Source organism: Diorhabda carinulata, chromosome 5, assembly GCF_026250575.1.
Source record: "Diorhabda carinulata isolate Delta chromosome 5, icDioCari1.1, whole genome shotgun sequence".
NCBI lineage: Eukaryota > Metazoa > Arthropoda > Insecta > Coleoptera > Chrysomelidae > Diorhabda > Diorhabda carinulata.
In genome coordinates, this window is record NC_079464.1 from 26,877,119 (window position 1) to 26,904,810 (window position 27,692).

The following is a 27,692-nucleotide window of genomic DNA, read 5'->3' on the forward strand; positions in this document are numbered from 1 at the left end:
GCTACCAACATAATAATATAAATTTAACTGAAAAATTATTTTTTTATTAATTATAATGTGCGCGTGCGTATTTTTGTATGGAGCACTATAGAGAGAATTTATTTATTTACTACATCAGCTGTTTATTTGAATCTTTAGTGTAGTATTTAAACTTACAAAACGGGATGCCGTTTATTTCCAAAGATTGGAGATCTCCGGGAGAAGCATGGGTTAAAACCGAAGAAGGATGGGAAAAGAAAAAAGTGTTAGAAAACTGTAAATCCTTGCAAAAGTAAGTCGTAGCTTATTTTCATTTATGTACAACGCAATCGATCGTATACATGATGTCGCATGAATTTTGATTTCTTTGTTCTCTTTTTACCAATGTCCTCATTAAACTGTGAATGATTTTTGAGAAAGAGTAATAACTAATTAGTGTTATGTTACATTGATTCATAAAAATCAATAAACCATTGATATTTTTATTAGTTTCAACGACATTGTCTTTTATTAAACAGATGTTTATTATTGTTTTTATGTTTATGCGTATTTCAAAACAACGTGGTCGGTATTATTATTGATAACAACTCATTGAAGTTTTTATTTTTTTATTATTAAATCATGTTTGTTATATTTAATTATAGTTGTGTAAGAGAAAAAAGGTATTAAAAATAAGTTACTGATTTCCTACTTTTACTTTTGTTTAGAAATGTAGATAATATCAACCCACATGAAAAAGTAACGGTAATTCAATTATTTTTTATTCAAGTCTTTGTTTTATTTTCATATTATGCAATGTCAATGACCTGTGAAATACTTGTTTTTAAATTTAACTAGCATACTTCCATTTTATTAATAAGATTATAGTATTAATTCAAGTAAATTTGTTGATATTTAAAGACTTGTCGTATTTGTGAAAAATATACAGTGTGGTCTGAAAGTAACGAATCAATTCAAAGTTTCAACGTATCGTCGATACCACTGAAATATTCTTAACATATATTTTATTTATTCTTCTGCTGTATTAGTGGTAGGAGTGAATATTATTATAGGCTGTTTTTATTAACGAAAGAGTAATAAAATGTAAAGCTTCTGTAATTTTGACTCCCCTCATAAAAATAGACTATATTAATGACAAATCTTCAAATTGTCGATACTTGAACTTAAATATGATGAAACAATATACAGGATGTTTGGTTTTTTCATATTTCAGTAGCTTTTCTTTTGTTTTTTGTTTTTTTGACAATACGATTGTGGATTCTAATTAGCATTGTTACTAGATAAATATATCTCTGTTTAACTATGTTTATAATAGATTAAATCAGTGGAGTAACATTGAGGTAAATTTTTTATCTAGAATGTAGCTTATTGAAACGCAAACATTTATATAAACTGGTTATAAACTGTTTCTTCTTCACATGACGATATTTTTGAGTCAATTTTTGGAATGAGTGATTTTGAATGACCTTCAGCTTTGTAAGGGAATTACGACCATGTTTGAATTCAGTAAGAACGATATACAGTGGCCTTGAATGGTAGTTAATGCTAAAAGTTGAATCATGTGGATTCATGTTAGTTGGACCATGTAGAAAATTAATGATATATAATTTTTATTCGGTTAATTCCATTTTGCGGATGATATTTCTAATTTATTGTACACAACACAAATATTTCTTACACGCCAGAACGATACGTGAACAAAAATATCAAACTATAAAGAAATAGGAGGTGGAATCAATTATACAGTGGATAGTTTATCATATCTCCAATTTATTAAAAAATTTTGTAAGATACATTCAAATATGAATTACTTAATTACAAAAATGAACTATACGGCACTGGATACGCCTTTTTTTCAAAATCCTCCATCATTCACTTTGGCAGAAAGAATTTTTTTCAAGTTAATTCAATAAAAAATACGGATACTCTCGTGGATGGTATCTCAAGATACATCAAAAATATTATCAAGAAGAGTCGTAGACGTCTTAAGGTCTAATCTATACAGAGTATTGCATAACTTCTTCACAAACCTAATTATGATTTTTTAAATGAAAAGCCTTGTATATTATACCAAATTTTGCCTATTAGCATTTTTTTGAAGCCTTTTTGCTTTGTTAGATTAGGTTAGGTTAAGCTTAGATTGCTCTGGACTCTAGAAAAACGAAACACGACATAGATCAGCCCTGGATAATATCATAGACTTGGAAAGTGAAATCAACAAAGCATTTGCCCTAAAAAAAAATAGTTTAGCTATTTTATTTGACATTAACCAATCTCAATTAACTAATCATTGCATGGCATGATTACATAATAAAAAAATATATGAATTCAATATACAAGGTTACTCCCTAGTTTTTATCAAAAACTTCCTGAGAAATCGAACATTTAAAGTTAAAACCAACGGCACTACCACTGAACAAAACATACTTCGAACATGGTATACCTCTAGGATCAATCATAAGTCCCACACTTTTTATCATCTCAATCAACAACATCCTAAAAAACTTAAAGTTACCAGTGAAAGCTCGACTATGCGCAGATGGTTTGGTTGTTTGCTGTAAAGGAAAAAATATTCATTATCTCTTCACATAAAGTCAGGCTTTTATCCATAACTTAGAACTGTGGTCACAAAAAATGGTTTTACTTTTTCAACTACAAAGACACGCTACATTCTTTTCTCGAGACAGAATAACATACCAAACGTACCGAAATTGAAACTTCATAATGAAGACATAAAAATGGAAACATCAAGAAAATTTCTCGGTGTACTATTCAACAACATTCAAAAGATGACAAATCTTCATTACCATAGATAATTATTTAATATTCATCTTTCGGACAATGAAATATAGATATGTTTGTTTCTTCTCTGGTAGAACATCCATCAACACAGCACACTCGTGTGCATATTATTGTAGTAGTAAACTTAAAACATTGAGTGAATGATTAGTTTAATTTAAAAAAGAATTGCTATTACTACGGCAAGTGCGGACAATCGGTATATTTATACACTTTTCTCTACGACACAAAGTGGAGGATAACCGGTTTATGTATGGTGACTTCGAGGGATCGAAAAAGAGAAGCGTCCGATATTGTGATATAGGAATAACAAGAGTAGGAGCCTAGAGTGACTCTTCTTGTCTTGTAAATAATGGTTAGGCTACGAACTAATGGACTCTACGATCAGTAATTTTTTTCTTATGCAAAGAAGTATTTTTTACATTTTAGTTTATTGCTAAAAGCGTGTTTTTTAGTTTTATTTAAACTATAATTTTGTTATAAATCTTTTGTTGGTCATATTTTGTGATGACTTTAGTATCATTGTATTAATAATGTTTACGGGTTCTGTACCATAACAATTCACCAATGAAAGCAATAAATCCCATAATATGACCAGCGCCTAAAATGTAAATCGCCACTTGCATATCTGAATACGTAAGAGGCGTGTACGTATTTTTTTCTTTTTCCTGAAATTTCGTAGTTGCCAGTCTCCATTTGTGTATAAAACCACCTTCTTTGAGTCTTTCTAGGATTTTGTTAAACTCATTTACGTACGGCGTTTTCAGTTGCATTGCGTAACCCAAAAAGAAGATCCGTGGACATTCGTCGATGACGTGCAGCTTCGGATAACCTGTACGATCTAAGAATTTGGTTTCTATTATATATTTAGCGTCCGATCTTCGCTCTAATCCCGCGAATGCTCTTTGTTTTGCTACTTTTTCCAAAGTCCATCCTCTGCTCGTACTCGTGTCAACGATTTTTTGTCTGAGTTGATTGTAAATATCCGAGTCGAGATTTCTGAAAATATTTACGTAACTAGTATGTATCTTATAAGGGCTTTTGGAAAATTCTTTGAGCGTCCTCATGTCGTAAGACTCTTGAACGGTACCGAACGATCTAACCAAATTGCCTTGGAAAATGTTGCCCATTATCATCGAGTATATAATGTAAACGGCGAGGAGGTATTTGAATCTGAAATATTGCAAGTTTGTCGGTATAGAATTCGAAATTGCGAATAATTGAATCCAAGTTAATCTCGATTTCATTACGAAATGAGTGAAACCGAAAAATAATAATTCAATAAAGACGATGCACAACCAAACTGTCCACGAGAAACAGTCAAGAACGGTCATCCATTGCGGTTTTTTTGGAGCTTTTGGTAAAACAATGCACATTTCTTCATTATAAATTGGGTTCGTGTATTTGACCATATTCGGTTGATCTATAAATCTGGCATTTCCGGCAAAGTCTACTTCCGCTCTGACCACTTTTCCCATTGCTCCCGTTATGCTACCGTTTCTGTAGACACTTCCGAAACCCACCTAAAAATAAAACTAAATATATCACGTTTTTCAACAACTTACTTTCAAATATAAAATATGTATAACACTAAACTGCTTCCCGTGAACTAAAAATACTTATTAGTCATTGAAAAACAAATTCTTCAAAGAATACTTAGAAAACCTATCTAACACTACTGAGTTCAACTATTCGTTGTGGAAAGCTAACAGAAACATAAAATATCGTAAAGAACCAATTCTCCCAATCCGAAAAGTAGACAGAAAGTGGACCCTGATAGACCAGGAAAAATATTTAAGGAAAGTTTCCCGACCATTTCTATCACAAATGAGTGAAACACAAAAAGTAAAATTGAAGCAAGGGACAGAAGCCCCATACCAGATGTTACCGTTTCTCCGTAAAAGAAGATGCAAACTTCATCCTTATAAAGCACCAGGCTACGATCTCATCACAGAAAAATTAGTCAAAGGGAGGGTACAGTTTTGCTGACCATTATCTATATAACGCAACCTTACATCTAGAATACTTCTCTCTCTAGTCTCTCCCAAATTACCCTTATTTTTAAACCTGGAAAACCTTCTACAGACCTATCAGCCTTCTTGCTATCCTGAGAAAATTGCTGGAAAAATTACTACTAAAGTTATGCCAATAATATAAGAAACTAAGAAAAACACATTTTTTTGCCAAAAATCGATTTTATTCATCAGTATAATCTCCTTCAAGAGCAATACAATCATTCCGACGTTTCTATAACTTCTCGATGCCGTGCTTGTAGAACGATTTGTGTATTGCCTCAAAAAGTCTTTAGTTTTAGTAATTGCTTCTTTATTTGAGCTGAAGTGAGCATTTTTGGAGATCAGCGAATAGCCAGTAGTCACTGGGGGCCAGATCTGGACTGTACGGTGAAAGACGAAGCAATTCGAAGTGTAATTCGTTCTGTTTAACTATAGTTGCCATATACTTGTGAATCGGTGCGTTGTCTTGGTGAAACAGTGGTTCTTTCTTCGACATATGAGGTCGTTTACCCTTGATTTTTACATCCAAACAATCCAAGTTTGGTCCGGCTGTAGTCCACTCAGATGATGATAGTTTTGATTTCGGAGTGAAGTAATAGATCCATGTTTCATCCATTGTCACATTGATCGACTGTGAGTAAACGCGGCACCCACTTTAAAAAAAGCTTTCTCACGGTCAACTGTTCATGCATAATTGTAAACACACTGCCTTCTGATATCTTTATGGTTTCAGCTCCATTTACGATTACATATTAGAATTTATCTTTTACCCGTGGCTTTGCTCGCATCGAATTCATTGAATAAGTATCAGAAATCATTATAATAGAAATATATCAATATGGAAGTGAAACTTTATCACTGGAACAGCACATTCCAGGAGTTTCATCTTTCCATTTGAGTCCATTGCAATATTGACATTTTTTATTCATTGAGCCAATAACAATTAGAGGATGATTGTGATATTCCATTGTAGGATCATTATCCTACCCGCTGCTGAGCACGTCTTTCTAAACGACGTTGGGTCTAAAGAGGTGTTTCAGCAGCTCTCAAATCACTTTGTCGTCTTGTCTTCTCAGCTCTGCATGAACCGAAGATTCTTGATTTCGTGCAACTTTTGCTGCACGCTTCCATTTTTTAGACATACGCTTTCAGTGACAGTTGAAAATAACAATGGTACCTAACCTCAAAAATTCCAAATAGCATAGTCAATTGAATTGGATTAGATTAAATAGATATTGACTTGATCGTCGGTAATATCGTACGTCGATAATATAGTTTTTAGGGTTTGAACTTCATTACTGTATGTTAGATGGCGCTGAAGTAGCAAAATGTTGATTTTAGTTGACAATTTTTTTTTATTCAATTGGACGACCAGAACGTGCAATCATCGGTGACTGTACGACCACGTTTAAATTTATCAAATCAATAACAATTGTTGGGGATCGTTAACCATTGGACATGAGCTGCCCCTGGCCTTCAGATAGTAGTGTAGAATTATTTATTCATACTACATGGACATACGTAATCATTCATCAAAAATTTATAATGTTCGAATGTATTATTTAGAAAATCAACTTGATTTCGCAACTTTAAAGGCTTATAATTCAGAAATGAGAGGTCGTATGAGAAAATAGTTTATGTCACAGCTTTATTTTCACGTCATCTACACACTCCCGCCTTTTTTGCATCAAGTCCCGGAAAGTTCTGACAAAGGAAATAAAATAATATATATATTAGTAGTAAAATAGAAAACTGTTTGAAAACTGTTATTTTCAAACAACATTCTATACATACGAGGATATATTGAAAAATTTTAAGTCTACTATAGAACCAAACAAAATTTCTAAGTCAAAATATTTTATTACTCAACATATTCTCCTCTTAGGAGACCTTGCAGCGAACCTGCAACGTGTCTAAACCTTTCACAAAAAAGTTTGTTCTTGCTCTGCAAACCAGACCTACACAGCTTTCATTATCTCCTCATTGGAAGAAAATTTACGACCTTTTAAACTTTTTTTCAGTTGGAGAAAGAGATAAGGGGGGTGTTTTAGTAATTCAAACCCTAAATCACGAATTTTTTGTCCTGCAAAAATAAAACACCTTTGGATAGCATTCCGCGTCTTTTCTCTTTAATTTTTTTTCCGTAGAGTGGTCAGTAATGTCGAATAGTAATCTCCAGTTATTGCTCTACCTTTATCCAAAAATCTATCATGATTACTTCATGGCAACCCCAAAAAACTGAAGCAATAACTTTTCCAGCAGATTTTTGGACACGAAACTTCTTAGGTCTTGGAGAACCAGAGTGTCGCCATTACATTGATTGTTGCTTTGTTTTTGGATCGTAGAAATGTAATCAAGTAATCATCGATAGTAACAATTCCGTGAACGAAGTTTACATCGTTTTCAAATCGAGCACAGATCAACATTCAAACATTTGGGGATCCATTTTGCAGCAATTTTTATCATGTCCAAATTGACGTGAACTATATGATGAACGCGTTCGTATGAAATATTCAGTGCTTCAGATATCCGTTTTAGCCCAAGTGGACGGTCTGATAAAATCATGTCATGAACTGCATAGATATTTTCGGGGACTGACACAGAAACTGGTCTTTACCGATCCGTTATCATTTTCAATGGAAAATTTACCTCTTTTGAAGCTTGCAGTCCAATTTTTCACGGTCGCATACGACCAAGGGTATTAAGCATATCTTCGTAAATCTGCTTATTTCTTAACCCTTTTAAATACAGGTACTTAATGATGGCTCCAATTTTTCGATTTTCACATTTGCTTGTTGCCATGATAACGCAATATTTTGTTTATGCATGGAACTGGTCTAGGCTAACTAATATCAATACATCCCCGTAAAAATAAAATGAAGTAAATATATATGAAAAAATTTTAGAGATATTTATACAAACCCGTGGATCTTGATCAACAACAATTTTGAAATTCATGTATCTGGCTATGGTTCCTAAAATTTGTGCATCTACTCCACATTTGTAGCACGTATCGTTAATTTTAATATTTTTCGTTATGTTTATCATCATAGATAGCTCTCTCCTGAAAATTGACACTTTCACAGGCCATCTATTCATATTTTTAAGTTTGTTACATCGTTCTACTGGTACAGACTCCTTATTTGACATCATTTTGATTTTATCTATTTTAATAACGCCGAATTTCTTGTTTTCGTCTTTCTTAAACGGTTGATAGGAATAAATGTTTTCGTCACACGCACAAGGAGCTTGTGAAAAAACGTTTAAAATCTTGTGAGTCTTCCATAATTTCGTTAGGATTTCAGTCATACCTTGAAAGAAACGTTGAGGATTGAAATAATATTTTATAGTAGTTTCTACTTAAAGAAACAAATAAGCGTGAAAGTTCGGCGGTCTGTTTTTCATACTAAGCTGCAGGATAAAAAGTAATATAAACATTTTACTTTCAATCTCTGAAGACGATAATTTGGTTATCGAAACGCGCGTTAGACAATGTAATTGTGAGTGTTGGTGTAGTGGTGGTGTAAACAGTTTATTCAGAATAAAGGTATTGTAATGATCAGTAAACGTAATCAACGTCTCAAGGGTTCAGAGGTAGCAGCTCAGATTAATGAATCTAGGAATCTGCTTTTGAGTACTTTTAAAGTGAAAAGGCGCCTTCTTGGAGTGAAGAAACCTTTTTTAAAGACGTTAAAATAAAACTAAGAGGTTGTTGTGGACTAGAAAGAACATAAAAATTGGACCCACGATGAGTGAGTGAGTTTTATGGAATGATGAGTCAAAGTTTGAGGTTTTTGGGTGTAATCCCGACAGTAAAACACCGCGGAGGCTATAAAAAATATTGAAGGGAAACATAGTACGTTATGGCCAGCGCCTGATCTTCAGAAAATTCATTATTCTTATCCATATATGTTATTTAAAATATAAATATAAATATCAAAATCTATCGAATTGTTTTTATTTGTTCTGTAACACGCAAACTATAGGGTGGGCAAAAATTTTTGATCAGTTCAGTGGCGGACTGAGCCTGTCAGAGGCTCAGGGCGGCAAAGCTGAATGAGGCCCCCCAGATTTAAAAAATGTAGTTTTACAAGCTTTTTATTCAGTTCACATTTGTATGTATAAATAACTGTTTATTTAGGCTAACTAAACATATATACCTACAATATGGAATGGATATGGGCGAAGAAAATAAAATACGAATCGATCAACAAAAAAAATTAGGTAAAATAAGATGGTTTTTTGTATTTTTTGTAGAGTGTTGTGTGTGTTTTCGTGCCTTCAATTTACTGAACTCGTCAATAACTTCTGTGAAATCGACTTATTTTGAAATTTTTCTTTCTATTTTTATAATTTTTAACATTTTAAAAGTTTCGAAAAATTCCTCCCGCATAATGCAACCAAAATGCAAATGGTCAAAAAGTATTGAAGTATAAGCGATATGCAGGGTAACGATTCAAGTCCCAATTTTTATTATAAATTGAGGGATTTCTTGCGCTCTCCATTTAAAGCAACGTCCATATACGTATCGGTGGCTTTTATATGCTTCCTGTACCTTTTTATTTCTTGAAAAACTTGCTCTTTGTCAAATTCACCATAAATTTATATCAGATTGTCAACTGCTACAGCCAGAGCGTCATCTGAAGCTTCAAGCATAAACTTTGTTTCAATAATTTGGAAAATATTATTGATATGTTTCTTGGTCCCGTATCATGACGGTCTATGTATTCATACATTGACCGACGTATTTCTTCTTGAATCCAGTATCATGAGCTGACTCACCCGGCATCGTTCTTTTTATCTTCCTTCTTCTTTGTTTCTCGATATTGATGTCCATGTCATTGCATTTTTTATGCCAAAAGTTACAGCATTATCTACAGTCGTGGTTCGTTCGATAACAAAATACTCATTCAAGGCGTTTAATTTGATGATTCCTGTACCCAGAGTCATTTTTTGGAAGCTGCAAATATTGTTGAGCTAAATTTACTTCCTTCAATTCCTAATGGGAACAGACAGACAATGTTTCCAGAGAAATTATTAGGCACCAAGAGATTTAACAACTAATATCTCAGGGTCATCTAATCTCATAAAAAAAACTCCTAAACTTTTTTGTTGCATGGAAACCACACGAAGCTCATTTGATTGTCTTCTTTTTAACGTCTTGTTTAGGATTTGATCAGGGAAACACGGAGGCATTTGGGACCCCAGAAGATGGGAGCCCCGGGCCTCTTCCGCCCCCCTGTTAGTCCGCCACTGGATAAGTTGTATACTTGTGTGCGCACGTGCAGGTTAAAGTGTTCAGGTGCTTAGTCAAAACGAGTTCATTTCCACAAATCTTTACATCTTCCGATTCCGATTGCAGCCAAATTATTTTATTTTCGATTTAAGATGATTTGTTTTATTTTAAATGAATTGTTTTTCAATGCATTCTACCGAGATTAAAATACGATTTGAAACACTTATAATGTTGAAAATTTGAATTTTTACCTCCTATTAAATTCTGGCAATCATCATTTTTTGCATAAATTACTACGTAAGATAATATGGGCGCCAGTATATCCATCTCAAGAAATTTTTGGAAAATAATCACTTCTTCAATAAAAATTAATATGTAGTTCCAATGTGTTTGTTTGAACAAATTATTATGTTTCAAATCAATTAACTGGAATTGTTCAAAATTAACTTCTACAATTGTCACCGGAATACTGATAACATCTTTTAAGAAAAAATTAGTGAAGTAATCAATTTTGTTTTCTCCTTCTAGACTTATTGTCGTTATTAAAATTTCAGTTGAATTTTTAAAAAGTTTTTTATAAAATTGTTTAGTTTGGTCTTCCTGCAAGTTGCACAACGAATTTCTTGTTATTATGTAGCAATTGCTATTGTGGAAAATTGTTAACGACAACAATAACAATTCGGCCCTAAAACTCAAAATCATCATTGCCGACATCTAACTGAATGATTGAACCGCTGATACTTGTTGTCATCCCTTAAAAACCCGCAATTTGATTGTTTTCCAGTGACGTACAAAAAAAAATTAACACGACGAAATTGTTAATAAAAAGATTTATTTAGACCATGTGTATTAGAGTAATTGGTTTTAATATCTGACTCAATTTGCGTAACAAAATTCCTAAAATTTAATTGGATCCGAACAATTTCTTAAGAACTAGGATAGTGCAGTTTCCTCGGATACATCAGTTTTATATTCCTGTCAAACCTCTTATTTTTTGTATTTTTTTTCTGTGTCCTTTATCTTTGTCACCACGGTTGTTGCATTTCTTTGAAAAGTTTTTTTCGTGTGGTAATAAGATTCGTGACACTCAATACAAGTGTTGTTATTTTGAATATTTGCTGGGATGCAACTCTTCTTCACATCCCGATAAAGAAGAAGACACTTTTGAAAAATCATCTTACGTTTTTTTCCAGTTTACGAGTTGTTAAATAATTAATTGTTGGTGCTAGTCTTTGTGGTGTGCAAAGTGTGTATTTATGGAGACTGGCCTGATCACTAGAAGACCAGGGTCTGGACGAAAAAGAGTTACCATTCAACGAGATTACCGTTTTTGGTGTCCACAAGTTTGCGGAATAGGACAGCTACTGCGGTTTCACTGCGAAATCAGTTGAAAGAAGTAAGAAATGTCAACATTGATGAATGAACCGTTAGGTTAGCAGCATAAAGAAGACTTTATGCTGCTGGACAGTCATGCAGGAGAATGGCTACAGGCTCCCCGTTGCAACGCCAGCATCGGACTGCAAGATTGACATTGGCCAGAGATCACGTTCGTTGGAATAATGATCACTGGAGCTGGGTATTGTTCTCAGATGAGTCGCAGTCATCAATGCAAGAGGAGGGAATATTATTAGTGTCAAGCTTTTTTATTTTGTTCGTTCCATATCTTCCCTAACAACAATTGAATGTTAAATGTTAAATGTTATTGCTTTTTAAAAATAAATCATTAAATCCAAGAAAAAAATGCATTTTTCTTTATTATAGAGTATCACATTCAGCGTACAAAAGCAGTTTGTGAATACTATTTGAAAACGTAAAATTTCAACCGCAATTTTTTGCTCGCCAGTGTATTTATGGATACGACGCATTTCCATTTCAATTGACGTAAATATAGATACGAGGTGTGGAGAAAGGAAGTTTAGGGGCGGTAGAAATATTTTTATGAGTCAAATAATCGTTTAATAAAATTACAGTGTAACAAAGCGCTTTGTTATGATGCGACATCCAATTGGCTTTCCAGAACTTCACGGTAAAAGTGTTGAGTTACTTACAACACACAATCATTGTGGACGATTCTCTTGCTATAAAGAAATAAAACAAAAAACATTTGATTTTCGACTTGCTCATTCTTGCTTTTTAAAAATTTAGAGAGTTTCTGTCGTTTCTTTCAAAAATATCTAACTCAAATTAGCGAGTTGTGAAACTACCATTTATTGTTGTTTTTAAAGACGATTCTTGTAATATAAGGATGGTCCCAGAAGTGGTCTTATCTAGAGATGGCGGTAGTTGCTTGAAAAATACCACGGTATTAGAAAGTGCACAATCTATACAGCATATGTTCCAAATTTGAAGACGCCACGTTGTTTACTATTTGGTACGACTCCAGAAATGTTGAAGAAAATCAACAAAGCGGTACTGGATGATCGTCGACTGAAAATGTGCGAGCTTTCAGACATCGTAGGCATTTCAAAACAGCGTTTTACAGAAATAAAGCCGAATTTTGGCGCCGTTCCATAACCATGGATGAAACGTGGGTCCATTACTTCACACCCGAAACAAAAGAACAATCAAAACAATTGACTGAAAAGAGAGAACCGGCTCCAAGGGAGGCAAAGACTGTTCCATCTGCGGGCAAGGTCATGGCTTCGGTTTCTTGGGAAGCGGGTGGGATAATTTTCATTGACTATCTTGAAAAAGGAAAAACTATCAACGGCGAGTATTATGCGAACTTATTGCAACGTTTAAGCGAAGAAATCAAGCAAAAACAACCGCATTTGGCTAGGAAGAAGGTTTTTCTCATCAAGACAATGCACCAGCTCACCATCCTTTATTACCATTTCCAAAATTAATGAATCAAAGTTTGAATTGCTACCTCATGCACCCTATTCGCCAGATTTATCCTCCTTGGATTATTTCCTGTTCCCAGATTTTAAAAAATGACTCGGTTGTGAAAAGGTGATGTCGGGAGTTAATGTGTATGGAGTTAGAAGGAGATTACGTTGACAAAGGAATATATTTTTTCCAAAACTTTTGTGTTGGGCTAGGTACTTCTGGCACCATCTTGGTATTATCCCTGTTTATTGCAGTTTTTTAATACTTCCTTCCGCTTTTTGTAGTTGTCTCAGTATTTTTTGTATTGTAATTTTTGAAGACTACTGAGGATTTTCGTAGTAATATCTCAGTTTATTTAAATTTTTAAAGACTTTTATCGACTTAAGTAGTTTTTTCTATGTTTATTGTACTTCATTTCACTAAGCTCAGTTATTGATACGAACAAATTTAACATTTATGGAATATTGCAACTAAAATTCATTTCATTTTAAAATAAGCCAGAATCGAAGGCAGAAAAATGGCAAATAAAAGGTAATGCAGCTAAAACTGTTACCAGGCCATTTAACCTCTATTATGTTAATTCTGCTTAGAAAAATTGAGAAGTAATAATTAGGGAAGAAATTGTTATAAATTTTGGAAAACCGAACTCAGAAATTGCGAATTATTAGATTTAACAGAATTTAGTGCGAACAATATTAAAGCAACGCGGATGTTTAGGTTTTCCTATCACCAAAAGTTTTCTTTTGCACAAATTTCTGCCCTTATATTCCTCGCCTTTGAATTTAAGTGTTTTGTCAGGGGTTATATTTTAATACAATCCGGTTTCATCAGCATTAAAAATTTCTTCTGGTGTATATCATTCGGACAGCGCAGGCCACTTATAAGGGAGCCACTCTTCAGGTACACCAGCAGCCTCACCGCAAACTTTTCCTGTTACAATACGAGTATTATGACGAGCATAAAAACGTTGTACCCAAGACGACGAAGACTCAAAATTTTCCTTGCTCATAAGTCCAGCAAAGTCGTTGGCTTTTTGTTGCAGAATCGGACCACTTATCGGGACGTTGTTTGCCCTCTGATGTTTAAACCATGTTGATAGAGCATCTTCCATAACTTTATAGTTTTAAATTCAAAACTACCGTGATTCAATCATTCTAAAACCTGGTAATAATAGAAAAAGTCAAATTACGAAAGCCGATAGATGAGTAGTACTGAAATTAACCCTCTTGCTAAATGAAACGAATTTGAGGGAAAACTACAATAAATTATGACGATAAAGGCCGACAAAAATCATTTTGTACGACCATGGCGCTCTTAAATAAAACGTGTTTACGTAATTGTTCACTTTTTCGATATAAAACAAATATACTCAACGTAACGATTGTGTCGAATAAAAGAAATTTGTTTTAGTTGTTTAATGAAAACTTATATATCACAGCTGACGCTTTCTCAGCTCCTATTCATTATTTGTCGAAAATTTAAAACTGGATAATACAGAATGAAGAGAAAAAAATGCAGCGTTAACTTGAATTCTGTCTCTGATGAATTTAATAATTGTAATTTTAAAATATTAAGATCGAATTTTACAATTATTAAATACATCAGTGACAGAATTAGAGAGATATGATGTTGATGTCATGGCTCGCGGGGGGAACATTATTATAGATCGCTTCTTCTTCTGAGTCCATGTAAGCTGAATTCTATTAAGCTGATAAGGGTTTAAATATAAAATCAAGTAGATATATTCAAAATAATAAGGTCCGGCAAAGCATGTGAAACTGTCCGTGAAGAGCTCCAAATTCTTTTTCAATTGCAGTTCGGAAGTCGGGAAGGGTTGTGGTTCTCTTGCAAAAACGCAGTCCCTCAGCAAGAAATCACAGGTTGTCAGGTCACAAGACCGTGCAGGTCACTAAACGAATCCTCGTCTGTCTAACCATTTTCCAAAATGATCATTAAGATACTTCCTTACGCGTAGTGCGGCGAAGCTCCATCCTGCATGAAATTACGGATATTTGTGAGTGTTGGATCGTTATCCATTTACCCACGTAAATCTTCGAGCATTCCCAGATAACTTTGGCCTGTCACGTAACCTTAAAAAAGTACTTACGGACCCACGGACCTCCCGCATTGATACCTACCCATAAAATTGACCGTTTAAGTGCGTGGAGGAGACGCGAACGGTGCATGTGTTTCAGCATTCATCACGTTACAGATACCGGTCGTCCACAATGCGGCGCATCGGCAACAGAGCCTCTTTTTATGAATTTCTAGTACGTCCTCCGCACTGTTGAACGATTCGGTACCTGCGAGTTCCGAAATTGCTTTTCCCGTCCGTACGCAGATACGACGTAACAAAAAAATTTTTTCTTAAAGCGTGAACTAGAATAGGTTATTCATTCTGAAAATGCGTCTACTCGAGCACGTGTTATCATGTCAAAAACACAACTATCTGAAGCACTAACATGCTTCGTTTTACTCTTTTTCGGTAGCGTTGCCAGACTTACGAGTGTTGCCGGACTTATGCCGATTTTTCGAGAGTTTTTCCTGACTTATGTCAAACTCTGTACGAGGAGGCTTGAGAGAATCATGACTTGTCAATGAAAAAGTTATATTAATAAAAATTTATTTTTCAACATAATCTACTCTTAATTCTACACACTTAGTCCAGTAAATTTCCAAATTTTTCATCTAAGCTTCGCAAAATTCTCGTTTATTTTTGTTGGAAATCACTTCCGTAAATCCCTTTGGGAACAGAAAGTAACCGAAGGGAACCAAATTTAGCGAGTATGGCAAATACGCCCTGTCGCAGTACATTGTGTTGTTGGAACAAAATTATTTTTTTAACCAAATTAGCATCAAAACATGTCAGACAATCAACATAACATTGACCAGTTATCGTTTTTTACCTTTTTAATTAATCAGTGAAGATTACATTTTTGGAAAAACAGTTTTGGTTTCTTCGGCACTCGTCCCTTAGATAAAGTCCTTTATGTCGACTGTGACTTATGAACAGAGCAATTTACGTTTGAACTTTTAATGCGAGCTACTTTTTATTAGCATTAAGCAATTTTAGCACCCATCTTGCTCATAGCTTTTTTAGATTTTACCTTTCAAGCAAAATATTGCATAATCATTAATATTCACTTCAATAGATAACTCTTACTTCCTTACTTACTCCTCGTGTCTATAATCAATACAGGACTTTGGCTTCCTTTATTTCACAACTCTAATTCTACCTCATCTAACTACCTTATTTTACCTCTCTTCTTTCTTTATAGCCACCCATTTTTCATTCATACTCTCAAGATTTCTAACCCACTGTTCTCGTTTCGTTCTTATAACGTTCAATGTGTATTTTTCTTTCCACAGCTTAGTTATCTCAGGTACTATTACGCTAAGTACAAGGGAACGGATTGTATTAGCTGGAGTAGTTGCAGTTGATGATTTGTCCTTATGACCACTTTTAAAAATAGAGAACCACTTTCGAATTACTCTGCTTCGGACTTTCAGGATTATATTTACGTAACTTTTTCTCGGTTTCTTTTCAAACATGTAGTGGTCATTTGTTTTCGAACGTCTACTGATTAAATATTGGTAAATATTCGACAATATTCGGGTGAAACGATAATTCCTAATTTATTCGTGACAATTATAATGGTTTCTTGTGATAATATTCATAGAATTTCTATCTGAAAATGACCCATTTTGTTTTCAGGGTGTTGAGAAATGATATTTCAGAAGAGGAGAGTGATACCGATACTGCCATTCAACCTCACTGTCATATAACAATAAAATGTACTAAAGAAGTAAGTATAAAACTGGAAATGGTCGAAATTAAACTTTGAATATTATGAAACAAACTCATACAAAGTCCGATCTCTTTGCTTCGCCTCTTATAGTACGCGCCAAAAAAGAGGAGGAGGTAAAGCCAGTAGTTTTGGTTTAGACTACAACGGCCGGCAATTCCCGGCGCACTTTGCAAACTGCCGGTAATTCTGGTCTAAGGCAGAACTGCCGGCAAAAGTGTACTGGACGGAGCTATTACTCGCAATAATTTGGAAAGCACCGTAAATTCGACTACAGGCAGAGAGTGAAACTGGCTTACGCCACGCCAAGGAATATAAAGTATCGTGCCATGCATTTGTCACTAGAATTGAAGTGGCACATGTGTTTTCTTAATAAGAAATGTTTAAACTTTAATTTGATTATAATTTGAAGCGGTTACTCGATAGGTAACGCAACAAAAAAAAATTTTAAAAATTGTCGTGCCATGGGATTAGCACCAGATTTAACAAGGCACTTGTTCATAATTATTTTTTACTTTTTACTTACTAGAAAATAAATTTTAAAATCAGTTTCAAGCGGTTTATGTCCAAAAAATGTACCGTAGAAAAAATATAGCAATGTTGTGCACGATATTTGCCCTGGCACTAAATGATTTTTTCAATAGTTATAGTGAGTAGTATCATTCAAAAAATACTTCATCCTGTAACTCGATAGGCCAGGTTTTTTGCAGCCAGCTCTCGCTCTATGTTAACAAATGTAACTAGTTTGTTTATCGGTGTTACCACCCAATTATAGTTACCTAGTTCAAACAATTTTTTAATTTAAAATGGAAAATGGGGCAAAATTAGAAAAAAAATTGTATGGTACTTGTTTTATATGAGAATATTCTCGCACTATTTGCTCTATAGCTCTCATCGCTGCGATCGTCATGCTCTAAAAACCGCGTGCGACAAAATAGTATCTTATACATCTTGTATAATAAATTAGTAGCCCCAGCTTTTAAACTGAAATTCAATGAATCTTTGAATAGAGAATGCTTGATATCGAGATCTTGGATATACATCTGTTTATTTCTTTCAGATAGCAGGGTTTAACGAATTAGACGAAGCCGTCAAACGACTAGATTTCAGAAGTGCCGTTCGAGATGTCCGTAGATTTAATTATATATGCGCTTTATTGGAACTATTAATCGGTCAACAGATGACAGCTCTATCGGGATGTTCCCAAAAAGTTCTATTAGCTATGTTGGAAGAGGTCGCTAGTCACGCTACCAAAAGTCAACATAATCCGAGAGGTTTTCGACAACTTCTTAGTAATTTGAGTGCGTTAAGGACGGCCGAAAGGGACGCTTGTTGGGGAGGTAACAGATAAACTTTCATCGTTTAATTTTTGATTATCAATTTCGTCGTTTCAGGCCCATTAGGATCTCAATTACTCTGGGACCAACACGCAACAAAGATAGAAAGGATATTGAACATGGCAGCTAAAATGCAGATCTGCGAACCGAATACTCAACCACAATTAATGCAGTTACCGGAAGAGTGTATTAGAGAAATTATTTTGAGGTATACAGACATCGAATTTTTTTTATTGTTGTATTGTTTTATTTTAAATTTTTCGTAGATTATCCGACCACAAAGATTTACTAGCAAGTGCGGAATCTTGTGAACGAATGGCAGCTATTGTTGGCGAACAAAGAATATGGCGCGAACTAACTAAATATCATTTTGTTCCTCAACAGATAAATTTATTTTTACCCAAAGACAATAGTAACGTTAACTGGAAGGAAGTGTATCATTCTTTGAAAAAGTGAGTTTTTATATTTGTTAACAACCTCTTATTTATCTATATTAATCTATAAACTGAAAAAATCCATTCTGACACATTACTATTCAATCCTAAAATCCTACTTCCAAACAAAATTTAATCGTGAAACCTCTTTTGAATGTATGTATGGCTTTGGGGTCTCGTATTCACTGTGACCCAAAGGATCTATTGTATCCCCATTTCTTGCTCCGATACTGGGGAACCCAGTGTTTACAGCTGATCCATCAATTCCACTCCTTTTGAAAACTCTAGAATGTGGGATGGCTTTAACTGCCAGAGATCTTCGTCTTCTATTTCAAGCTTTCCCAGGTGTAGAGCTCTGGAGTTCCTTAGTATTTTACACTAAGGAACTCCAGAGTAGATAGAGGTTTCGTCCACTGTGCAACAAAATCTGCAGTCTACTGTCTTCAGGTGTTTCTTGAACTGACTGTGCCCCGATAGAACGTTCTCAGACGACACTGCTGTCTTCGCATTAGGCTGCAATCGTCAAGTAGCTACAAATAAACTTCAAGAACACCTCAACATCCTAGAAGAATAGTTTGCCAACGAATGAAGGTTAACTCGAATAAATCAGCTTACATAGTCTTCACTACCTGAACGTCCCAGTATTACAATGTAATTCTGGACTCAAAACTAACATGAAAATCCCACGTACAATCGAAAAAAATCCAAATTAATAAGAAGATCGAATAAATGCAAAGGTTTCTCGGTGAAAGATCCAAGCTCAAATTAGAAAACAAAGTCCTTTTATACAATCTGAACCTATGGTATTCTGCTGGGGGGCTAATAAAAGCCTTCAAACACAGAAATAATACAACGAATTCAGTCAAAAATACTCCACAACATTCTTAACGCCCCTAAGGTACGCGAGCAATAAAACACTCCACAATGACTTTAAAATATCTTCAGTAGAAGAGGAAATACACTCTCTGGGTACAAGCTATTATCGAAAACTACCCGGTCATCAAAATGAAGAAGTCTACCAGTTCAACGAACCAATACCAGTACGCAGAAGACTAAAAAGGAAACGACCGATTTATCAGACTTATAAATATCAAAACAAAACAAAAATACGGAGAGTAGTCAGTGGACATCAAATTATCTTCTATGGTCATATTTATCTATTGCTTGCTGAAAAAAGCAGATTGTAAATGAGCTTCAAAATAAAAAATCGTCTCCTTAGAGCAGCAACTCTTTTTATTTCATAGATCACTTTCAAAATTTTACTGGATCGGGTGGACCCCTGCAGTTACATAACTACCAATTTCCAAATATCGAAAAAAAGTGAAATATCTATGGATACTTGCGTTGTAGTTGAGCTTCAACGAAGAATTAACAGTTTTCGAAAAAAAAATTGAAATTGATTGCTTGATAGGGTTAATTATTTGATAATAAAATCAACCAAAAAAATTTTCGATCGGAATCTTGATTGTGCTGTGAGTGGATATCAAAATAGTAAATTTGGTCAAACTCCATCCAACTTTACTTGTTTTTTGGGCTTCCTGGCGCGGCGACAAGTCTTGAAATCTAAATATTTCAATTTTCTTCGAACAGTGCGCTCAGCAGCATTTACGCTAGCATCTTTTTTTTATTTTCTTCCCACGGCTCAATCTTCTTTTTTATATGTCGTGGATTAGCTTCAGAAACAAGTGCCTTCAGATTTTTTTCCTGTGTGGTGAAAGATCGCCATTTATATCCATAATGCAAACAATCCAATTAATTTTTTGAAGGCACTGCGTACAAAATCGTGCGTTCACGTGTCGGAAAACCATCATCTTTGTTTATTTACGCACCAATAAATAAGACAAAAAATATAGTTTATCAGAAATATTTTTATTGATTAACAGACTGTATCATAACTGTGTGTGTCTGTCAATATCAATTTGAAATCTTATAAATAGTCAGAATTTCAGGAAAACTTTTGTAAGTAAGCAACATCGTATGTAATTAATCGAAAATAATAATAAAACTTCATGCATTTTTTTATTTGTTTTGCCGTTTTTTACCGTTTTTCTTGAATAACTTGAAACAAGGAGATTCTTTTTTTATGGACCTCTGTAAATTCAATAATAACTGAGTTATTGCTCGTTGGAGGATGGCTATTTTTGGGGAACCCCAAATTGAAATTCTTTTACTTCAAATACCTTGGGAATTGATGAAATTTTTGGAAAAACTGAAGAGATCTTTTCAAAGTTCATAGAAAAACCTTTCAAATCAGCACTGTTAAAAGTCTTTTGCATAAGAAATGACTGATTTATAACAAAAATAAGGTTCTTTTTTGAAAAAAAAAAATTTAATACCCTCACCATCACCACCCTAACTGAAATGAATCGTAATCAACTTGAACACTGCATTTCCGTAATCTTAAAAAGAAAAATAAATTATTCTTAAATAAACTAAAAACTAATTATGTTATGAAAAACTGTTTCAAATAATACTTGTAGGGTTTTTCTTGTCAAAAATTTTGAGCCTTTTTAAATCTATGTATCATAAAAATAAAAGGAGGTACATTAGTTCAAAGTTTGCATTTGTGTACCAAATTAGCTGCACCGTTTTTGATACCGGAAAAAGTTTTAATTGATATGACGTTGAAGTACTTGAAATCCCCTAAAAAAAGCTTTTTTTAAAAAAATTTCTAGCTTGAGAATTCAGCGATTTATTGTCGAAAAACCAACTGCTTTTTTTCAAAAATTCGAATTTTGGAGCAAAATAGAGAAAAATAAAAACAATCGAGCAACAGCTGGCATATAGTGAAAGTATTATAATTATTTTCATTTTTTCATTATTTCTGTAAAAAAATTTTAATTGCAATGTAGAAATTTTTAGTCATTGAAGGCGGGTTTCATAAAGGTTGGGATATTTAAAAAGCAACACTTCTTAAAAATACTGACGAAATATTCTCAATTTATCATAAATACACTTTTTAATCATTTTTAATTATAAAAGAATAGTTGAGATTATTTTTCAACTTTCCATGTAATTTCAACAGATTTACGAATAATACTTCAATTTACCCAAAACATGCATAAAATCTGAGATTTTAAATTTTTTTGCAATAACATTCTCCAAAATATAAAAAGCCCGGTTTGGCACAAGGAAAATTTCGTAGAAGAGGGTAAGTAGGAGCCTGAATTCAAATTTTCATAAAAATTGACGTTGATTAACAAAATTACACAGTTTTAACGTTTTTTACCGCTGGCTCCTGGCCTATAATTAATTGTCGCTAAAAAAATTAATTCACTGTCTTTTTTATCACCTTGTATATATATGGAAATTACAATGATAACCATACCAAGCGTTCCCAAATATTTATGATTATCATATTATCAAAATATCATTGGATAGATGAAAATTACTGAAACCTAATCCACAGTATAATTTTATAATATATTTTTTGTTATATTCAATTAATATATTTTTTTTTTACAGGACTTTTGGTATAAATGAAGAAAGACAATACGCCGAAATGTTATCGCTATGCAGATACTGCCGTTGTTTATTTTGGAGGTCCTTGGGGCATCCGTGCATCGCCGATCAATGTCCCGAATTTCGCGCTCGTATCCAAGAAGCTGGAGGTATAAGCGCTCCTGCCCCAGTCCCTCCATCGGCGTTTCTCAAATTTTTCTCATTGTAGAATAATTGCCTTTACTACGATCTCATTCTCGACAAATTTATTTAAGCATTTCTTTTTGAAATTCGTACGTAAAGTTCAAAGAATTTTTGGTTTTCAAGTTGACATGAAAATTTTACATTTATTTAAAAAAAATTATCTTGCCACTCATCTTCTTCAATACCTTTGGTAGTTGATGTTTTATCTTCATTCCTCTTTTATTATATTTTTCATCTGATTTATATACTTCTTCTCCATTTTATTATCAATTATTTTATTTATTTTTCTCGTTGAATCATAACTTTGTTGCCACTTCTTTTAATGTCTTCTTTTTCTGTCAAATATGTCATTTATATTCTTGTGACATTTAAGTCCATTTGTCGTATCAATCCTTTGAAGGACTATCAACTTTTTTTGTTTCTGGTTTTTGATTTTTGATTCAAACGTGCATTCAACAACAAGTCTTTTCTTGTTTTTTATATTGATATATCCGTGTCCGTGTTCTGTATTTTATCTTTTATCTATAAGGCTTTCAATTCTTGACGGCTTTATTAAACCTTGCTTTAAGTTTGAAGTTTAATGATACAAAAACACAGCGAAAAAAAAATGGAAAACATACAGTTTTGTCTCGATGGTATTCTTTGATTTTGATTTGCGAATTTCCTTCCGGTGAACCGTAACGTGTGTGGCAACCATTATGGAGATTTACAAATTATTTTGTTTTTTGTGACGTCGCTTCTTTAAAGATAATTGTTCCTATGGTAAATTTATACCATATACCAAAGACCATTCAACCCTTTAAATTTTAAATCACAATTTAATATTTAACATCATAATAAATCCCTTATTCTATGAAAATTCGACGGTGAATTGTCACAGTTCCTCCATCTTCCATCAATTCAAACAAATAACCTTTAAAATACCATTTTTGGTACAAAACAAATATTAATGTCATAGCCTTTATAAGGTCATTAATTTTAATGTTAGTTTACTTTCGGAAACGACGTGGCAAATTACATTTGCAACAACTAAAGGGTGAGACACACGTGGCTACTCCGCAAATGTGACAACAATGCAAATGTTGGTCCCATATTTCAAAGGCCGCTTGACATGATGCAAGACAACGTGCAATGCAACACGCAATATTTCTTGATGAAAAGTATACTTAGATGAAGTTCAGCTGATTGTTTCATGCAACATCAGAAATGAATTTAAGTATATTTTCCAGTAAAAAAATTCAAAATTACGAACTTGTCACTAATAAAACACGGTGTGTGGGGTATAATTCATTCATAAATAAATTTCAGGTTGTTCCAGTGCTCTGCTGATGCTGATTGAACAGCATAAGAGGATAAAAAAGAATCATCTTTATAAACGGATTTTATATTCTACAAAGAAATTGATTTTTGTATAAATATTTCTATTTTCATTCTACTTTCAACAGTCTAGGTTTAATGGTTTAATTATAAAGCGAAAATTGCTATGCCTTTCTGAAGAAGAAAAATTTATTTTATTACGGTTAAATCGAAACTCGTTTTCTAGTAGCAGTGCCTGATATCTGTCACTTAGTCTTTGTTAAACTCAAAACTTCTTTTCTCTAACTTTGGCTTCAGCAAAATAGATTTCAACGGATAAAATAGCTAAGCTGGATAGAGCTCATTGTTGATCTCAGTTTTTTATCAGTTCGAGTTTCGAAAATCTCCCTTCCCAAGAAACTACGCTGCACCTTTTGATACAAATAATAGAGGCAGTCTCATTTCACTGTATGTAGATTAATTTTCATTTTGACAGACCACCGCAAATTATTTAAATTTTTTCTAATACTACACGATTTTGATCATGTTTTTCCCTTTCTGTCACAATAACACCTCTATGAATTGTGGCACCCGCAGATGCCTTGGTGTTATCTCAAGTTTTCATTTTTTTAAAACATGTTTTTTCGTCTAATTCTATAGCTAAATTTATGTTTTCCCTCATTGTATTTGGCCAGGCCTTGGCCCACCATCGACTAGGTGCTCTTTTCTGTCCATCAGACTCCAAAAGCAAGGCAGCAGTCTAGAAACCTACCACAAAATATAAAATAAAATTTGAGGTTAGGAAATTGTTCACTTTTTCTTTATGAAGGTCGTTTGACATGGTGCAAGGCAACGTGATGCAATTCCTTACAAGGTTAAAATGTTGCATAGATGAATATTGCATGTCGCTTGACATTATGCATTACATTATGACTACAACTAACAAACATTTCATTAGTAAAAGTGCAAAATTTCCTTACCTCAAATTTTACTTAATAATTCTCTGTGACCGGCTTAAAATGAAAATAACAAAGCTAAGTAAAAAAATTCGTCCTAGAATTGTAGCTTGCACTCAATAAAAATGGCACAAAGCCGATCTTGTTGCAAATGCGAGATCTTACATGAAACAATCCGCTGAATTTAATCTGCGCATGTTTTTTATCAAGAAATATTACGCCTCGCATTTCATCGCACGTTGTGTTGCATCACGTCAAGCAACGTGCAATATTTTGATCTTCCAAGAAATTGCATGCAATTTCTTGCACGTTGTCTTACCTGATATCAAGCAGTCTTAACTGATACGTTGCGATTTCAAATTAATAACTACGCGGTAGTAGTACGGTAGTCATGTGTGTATCGGCCTTAAGGCAGCTATTGAGCAATTTAATAATAGTGAACGACAGTGTTTGATTAATATTAGACTGATTTTTTTGATATATTTTGATTGTTTTTACATTATTTTAGCGTTTAGGTTTGAATTTTACCGTACTAATTATTTGGTGGAGTAAATAATTAATTGTTTCTAATCAAACTAAAATTCATTCTAGTAATTTATATTTATAAACCTTTTAGGACTTGCAGTTCAATTTATTAAAAAATATTTTCCACCCCAAAAAAATTATCCCTGTGGTATACGGATTATCACTTAGATTGAAGATGTGTGGATTATTTAAAGTGGCAAGAGGGAATCTTGGATTAGAATCGTTATATTCGAGGTTGAACAGCTTCATTGGGATGATCCAGGAGCCTCACAGAGTCACTTTATGCACCATAACCACTACATCTTTCAGAAAAATATAGAATAAGTCTGATGGCGGCAAGGACAAACTCAAGAAGATCCTGGATCCATGATCCCAGGCAGGTTCATATCAGGAGATAGAGCTTCATACTTTCATAGTACTAATTTAAGTCTGTTACGATGACAAACATAAATGGATCCCTAACGGCATACACCACAGCATCACGTAGAGGTGAATTGTATCTTTTCAATGATAATCCCGTCGTCGGATGGATTTTATGTCCGAAAAAGCTCAACAAATCCAAATAGAACCGCGAATGGAGCTAGTTACGCAAAACCTATTGTAGTATTATGAAGAAGTTGCTTTCCTGGAGCGGGTTATCACCGGTGACGATAGCAGGTGCATGATTTTGAGTCTGAGATAAATCGCTACAGCATACAATGAAAGTAGTCGTTACCTCACCTTAAAAAAATCCGGGTTATACCATCAGCGGGCTAGGTGAGGATAACCGTCTTTTTCAACTTCTTAGGTCCGATATTCATCGAGCTCGCAAAACGATTGACAGTGACGTGTACTGTGAGACATTTTTCCGCAAGTCCCAGAGTAGTTTGGATTCTACTCCGCGATTACGCCCGTCAAGTCTTCAGTGTTACACAAAGTGGGAGCAGCTTCAGTATCCGCACTACAGCCTGTTTGGTCCGATAAAGAAAACATATCAAAAGGAAGCGCTTCAATTCTGACGATGAACTTAAAAACACAGTCACAGGAATTTTGGGTCGTCAACAGTGTTGTGCTTATCTTCTTTCTACCTCTTCTACTATTAAAGGTTTGACGCGGACTCTTTCTTGGCGATTATATATCTTAATTAACAAATAAAAAAATGATTTGGCTTTAAACCGGTAGTCACACAATTCCACACCTCATTGTTATTTGATTTGATTTTCGTTCTGAGCAATAATTCTGTTTGAGTAGCCGTAATATGAATCACCAGTTCCAATGTACTCTAAACTAGAAGTTCCGAAGATGGAAGTATCTTTGGTTGACCTTCAAAGAATGATAAAACAGTTTTCCTTCCACTTCTACAGTCACTATTTACAATAGCAAGAAACTGAGGGAGAATAGAAATGTTTTAAAAAACACGCAATGAAAATGTAACAATAAAACTTGTTTAGTCAGTTGCCTACAAGTGGTGCTGAGTAGGCACAATTAATTCCAACTTGTTTCCTTGCTGTACTGGTTTCCTTGTTAATATACAATTGATTCAAAATCTTACCTTACAGAATCCATTCACCATGTTTCTATTGATCCGTAAAGCAGTATCTTTATATGGATGATAAGTAAGTGTTGGCTTTCCCGTTTTCTATATAGTCAATGTTTGAAGCCAAGCTGATTTCATTGGGCAAAAAAGGTTGAGTAAGACGTGCGGAATTAGGGACCAAGCATACGAATTTTACATCGACCAAGTTTCAAATCTCCATATCCAAATGGATAGAAAGTGTACCCCCAATCAAAGCTTTTTAAACTAGTAATCTTTTAACATAAAGTGAAAACGTAGTTTAATGTTTGAAATACGTCTATCCAATTTATGACTCATTATCAGTTTAATCAGCTCCTTTAAAAGGGGAAAATATTTTCCTTTGTTTCAATGGATAGACCTTTAGTTGACACCTGAAGAAAGGTAACGCAGCACTCCACCAGTTAAATAGGTTACTTATCAGTTAACGTCAGTTGACTGAGCAAAATTCTTGCCCAAGTTGGATTTTCTGGAACCGTTGGTGATATTCATACTGAACACACTGTTTATACTACAAATACATCATCACCCACAATGTCTGACGCGCGTTTCGATAATCAAGTTATCGTCTTCACAGTAAGTATCTTCAGTCTCCGTATCAGATAGTGTAATTTTGAGGGTTTGTGTCGTGGTAATGTAAACAGTTTCCTCAATAAAAAATTGTAATAGTTGTTTTGCCAATATATTAAGTTTATACCCGATGTCACAATAACAAACTGAGTCCTAATAGGGTTGTTATGTGTAAAAAACGAATTTCAAAAAAATGTCTTTCGTTGTGCTTCTTGTGCATTGTGATATATTTATCTTGTAATTAAGAAAATATCTACTAAATCGTGTGTAATAGTAATAATAATAATAGATGCTATATTTCTCATAGTTATATGAAAAATCTAATTTGTGGTTGAAAATTAAAATTATTTTTAATTAAAAAACTTTTTCTTTTAATCCAATTCTCTCCTAGAGACTTTCGACACAAGTTTTGGCGATTGTAGGCGGCAGGAATTCTATCCAACCACAATTTATTCAGTTGCTCGCTACGTCTATTACAAAATTGACGTGATTCAAGCGATACACTCTCAAAGTCTCAATTTACCAAGAAGTAAAAACAATTGTACCTGTATTTTTAGTTGCATCTACCTATATTTAATTCACTACTTTTTCGATCCCACGGGTCAATCACTTTATTTTCATCCTTACGTCCTTTGAATCGCGCCCGAAAAACACGAATTAAGAGCGGTAGGAAACCGAGACGAGTGAAGGCGAGATGACACGTCCATGCTCTT

General features: G+C 33.9%; 1 protein-coding gene across 1 annotated transcript; it reads left to right on the forward strand.

Moving 5' to 3' along the window:
- Positions 1-36: 36 nt before the first annotated feature.
- Positions 37-27,341, forward strand: LOC130893984 (F-box only protein 25). The gene is made up of 6 exons (XM_057800456.1): positions 37-271; positions 16,574-16,664; positions 17,725-18,004; positions 18,059-18,209; positions 18,268-18,453; positions 21,901-27,341. Exons 1-6 carry the CDS (start codon positions 165-167, stop codon positions 22,103-22,105), a joined length of 1,020 nt encoding a protein of 339 aa, XP_057656439.1. The 5' UTR covers positions 37-164; the 3' UTR covers positions 22,106-27,341.
- The last annotated feature ends 351 nt before the right edge of the window (positions 27,342-27,692 follow it).

Coding starts and splice junctions, on each gene's coding strand:
- LOC130893984 (XM_057800456.1), top strand. CDS start 165: ATGCCGTTTATTTCCAAAGATTGGAGATCTCCGGGAGAAGCATGGGTT. Junction 16,665..17,724: donor CAATAAAATGTACTAAAGAA/GTAAGTATAAAA, acceptor TATTTCTTTCAG/ATAGCAGGGTTTAACGAATT. Junction 18,210..18,267: donor ATTAGAGAAATTATTTTGAG/GTATACAGACAT, acceptor AATTTTTCGTAG/ATTATCCGACCACAAAGATT.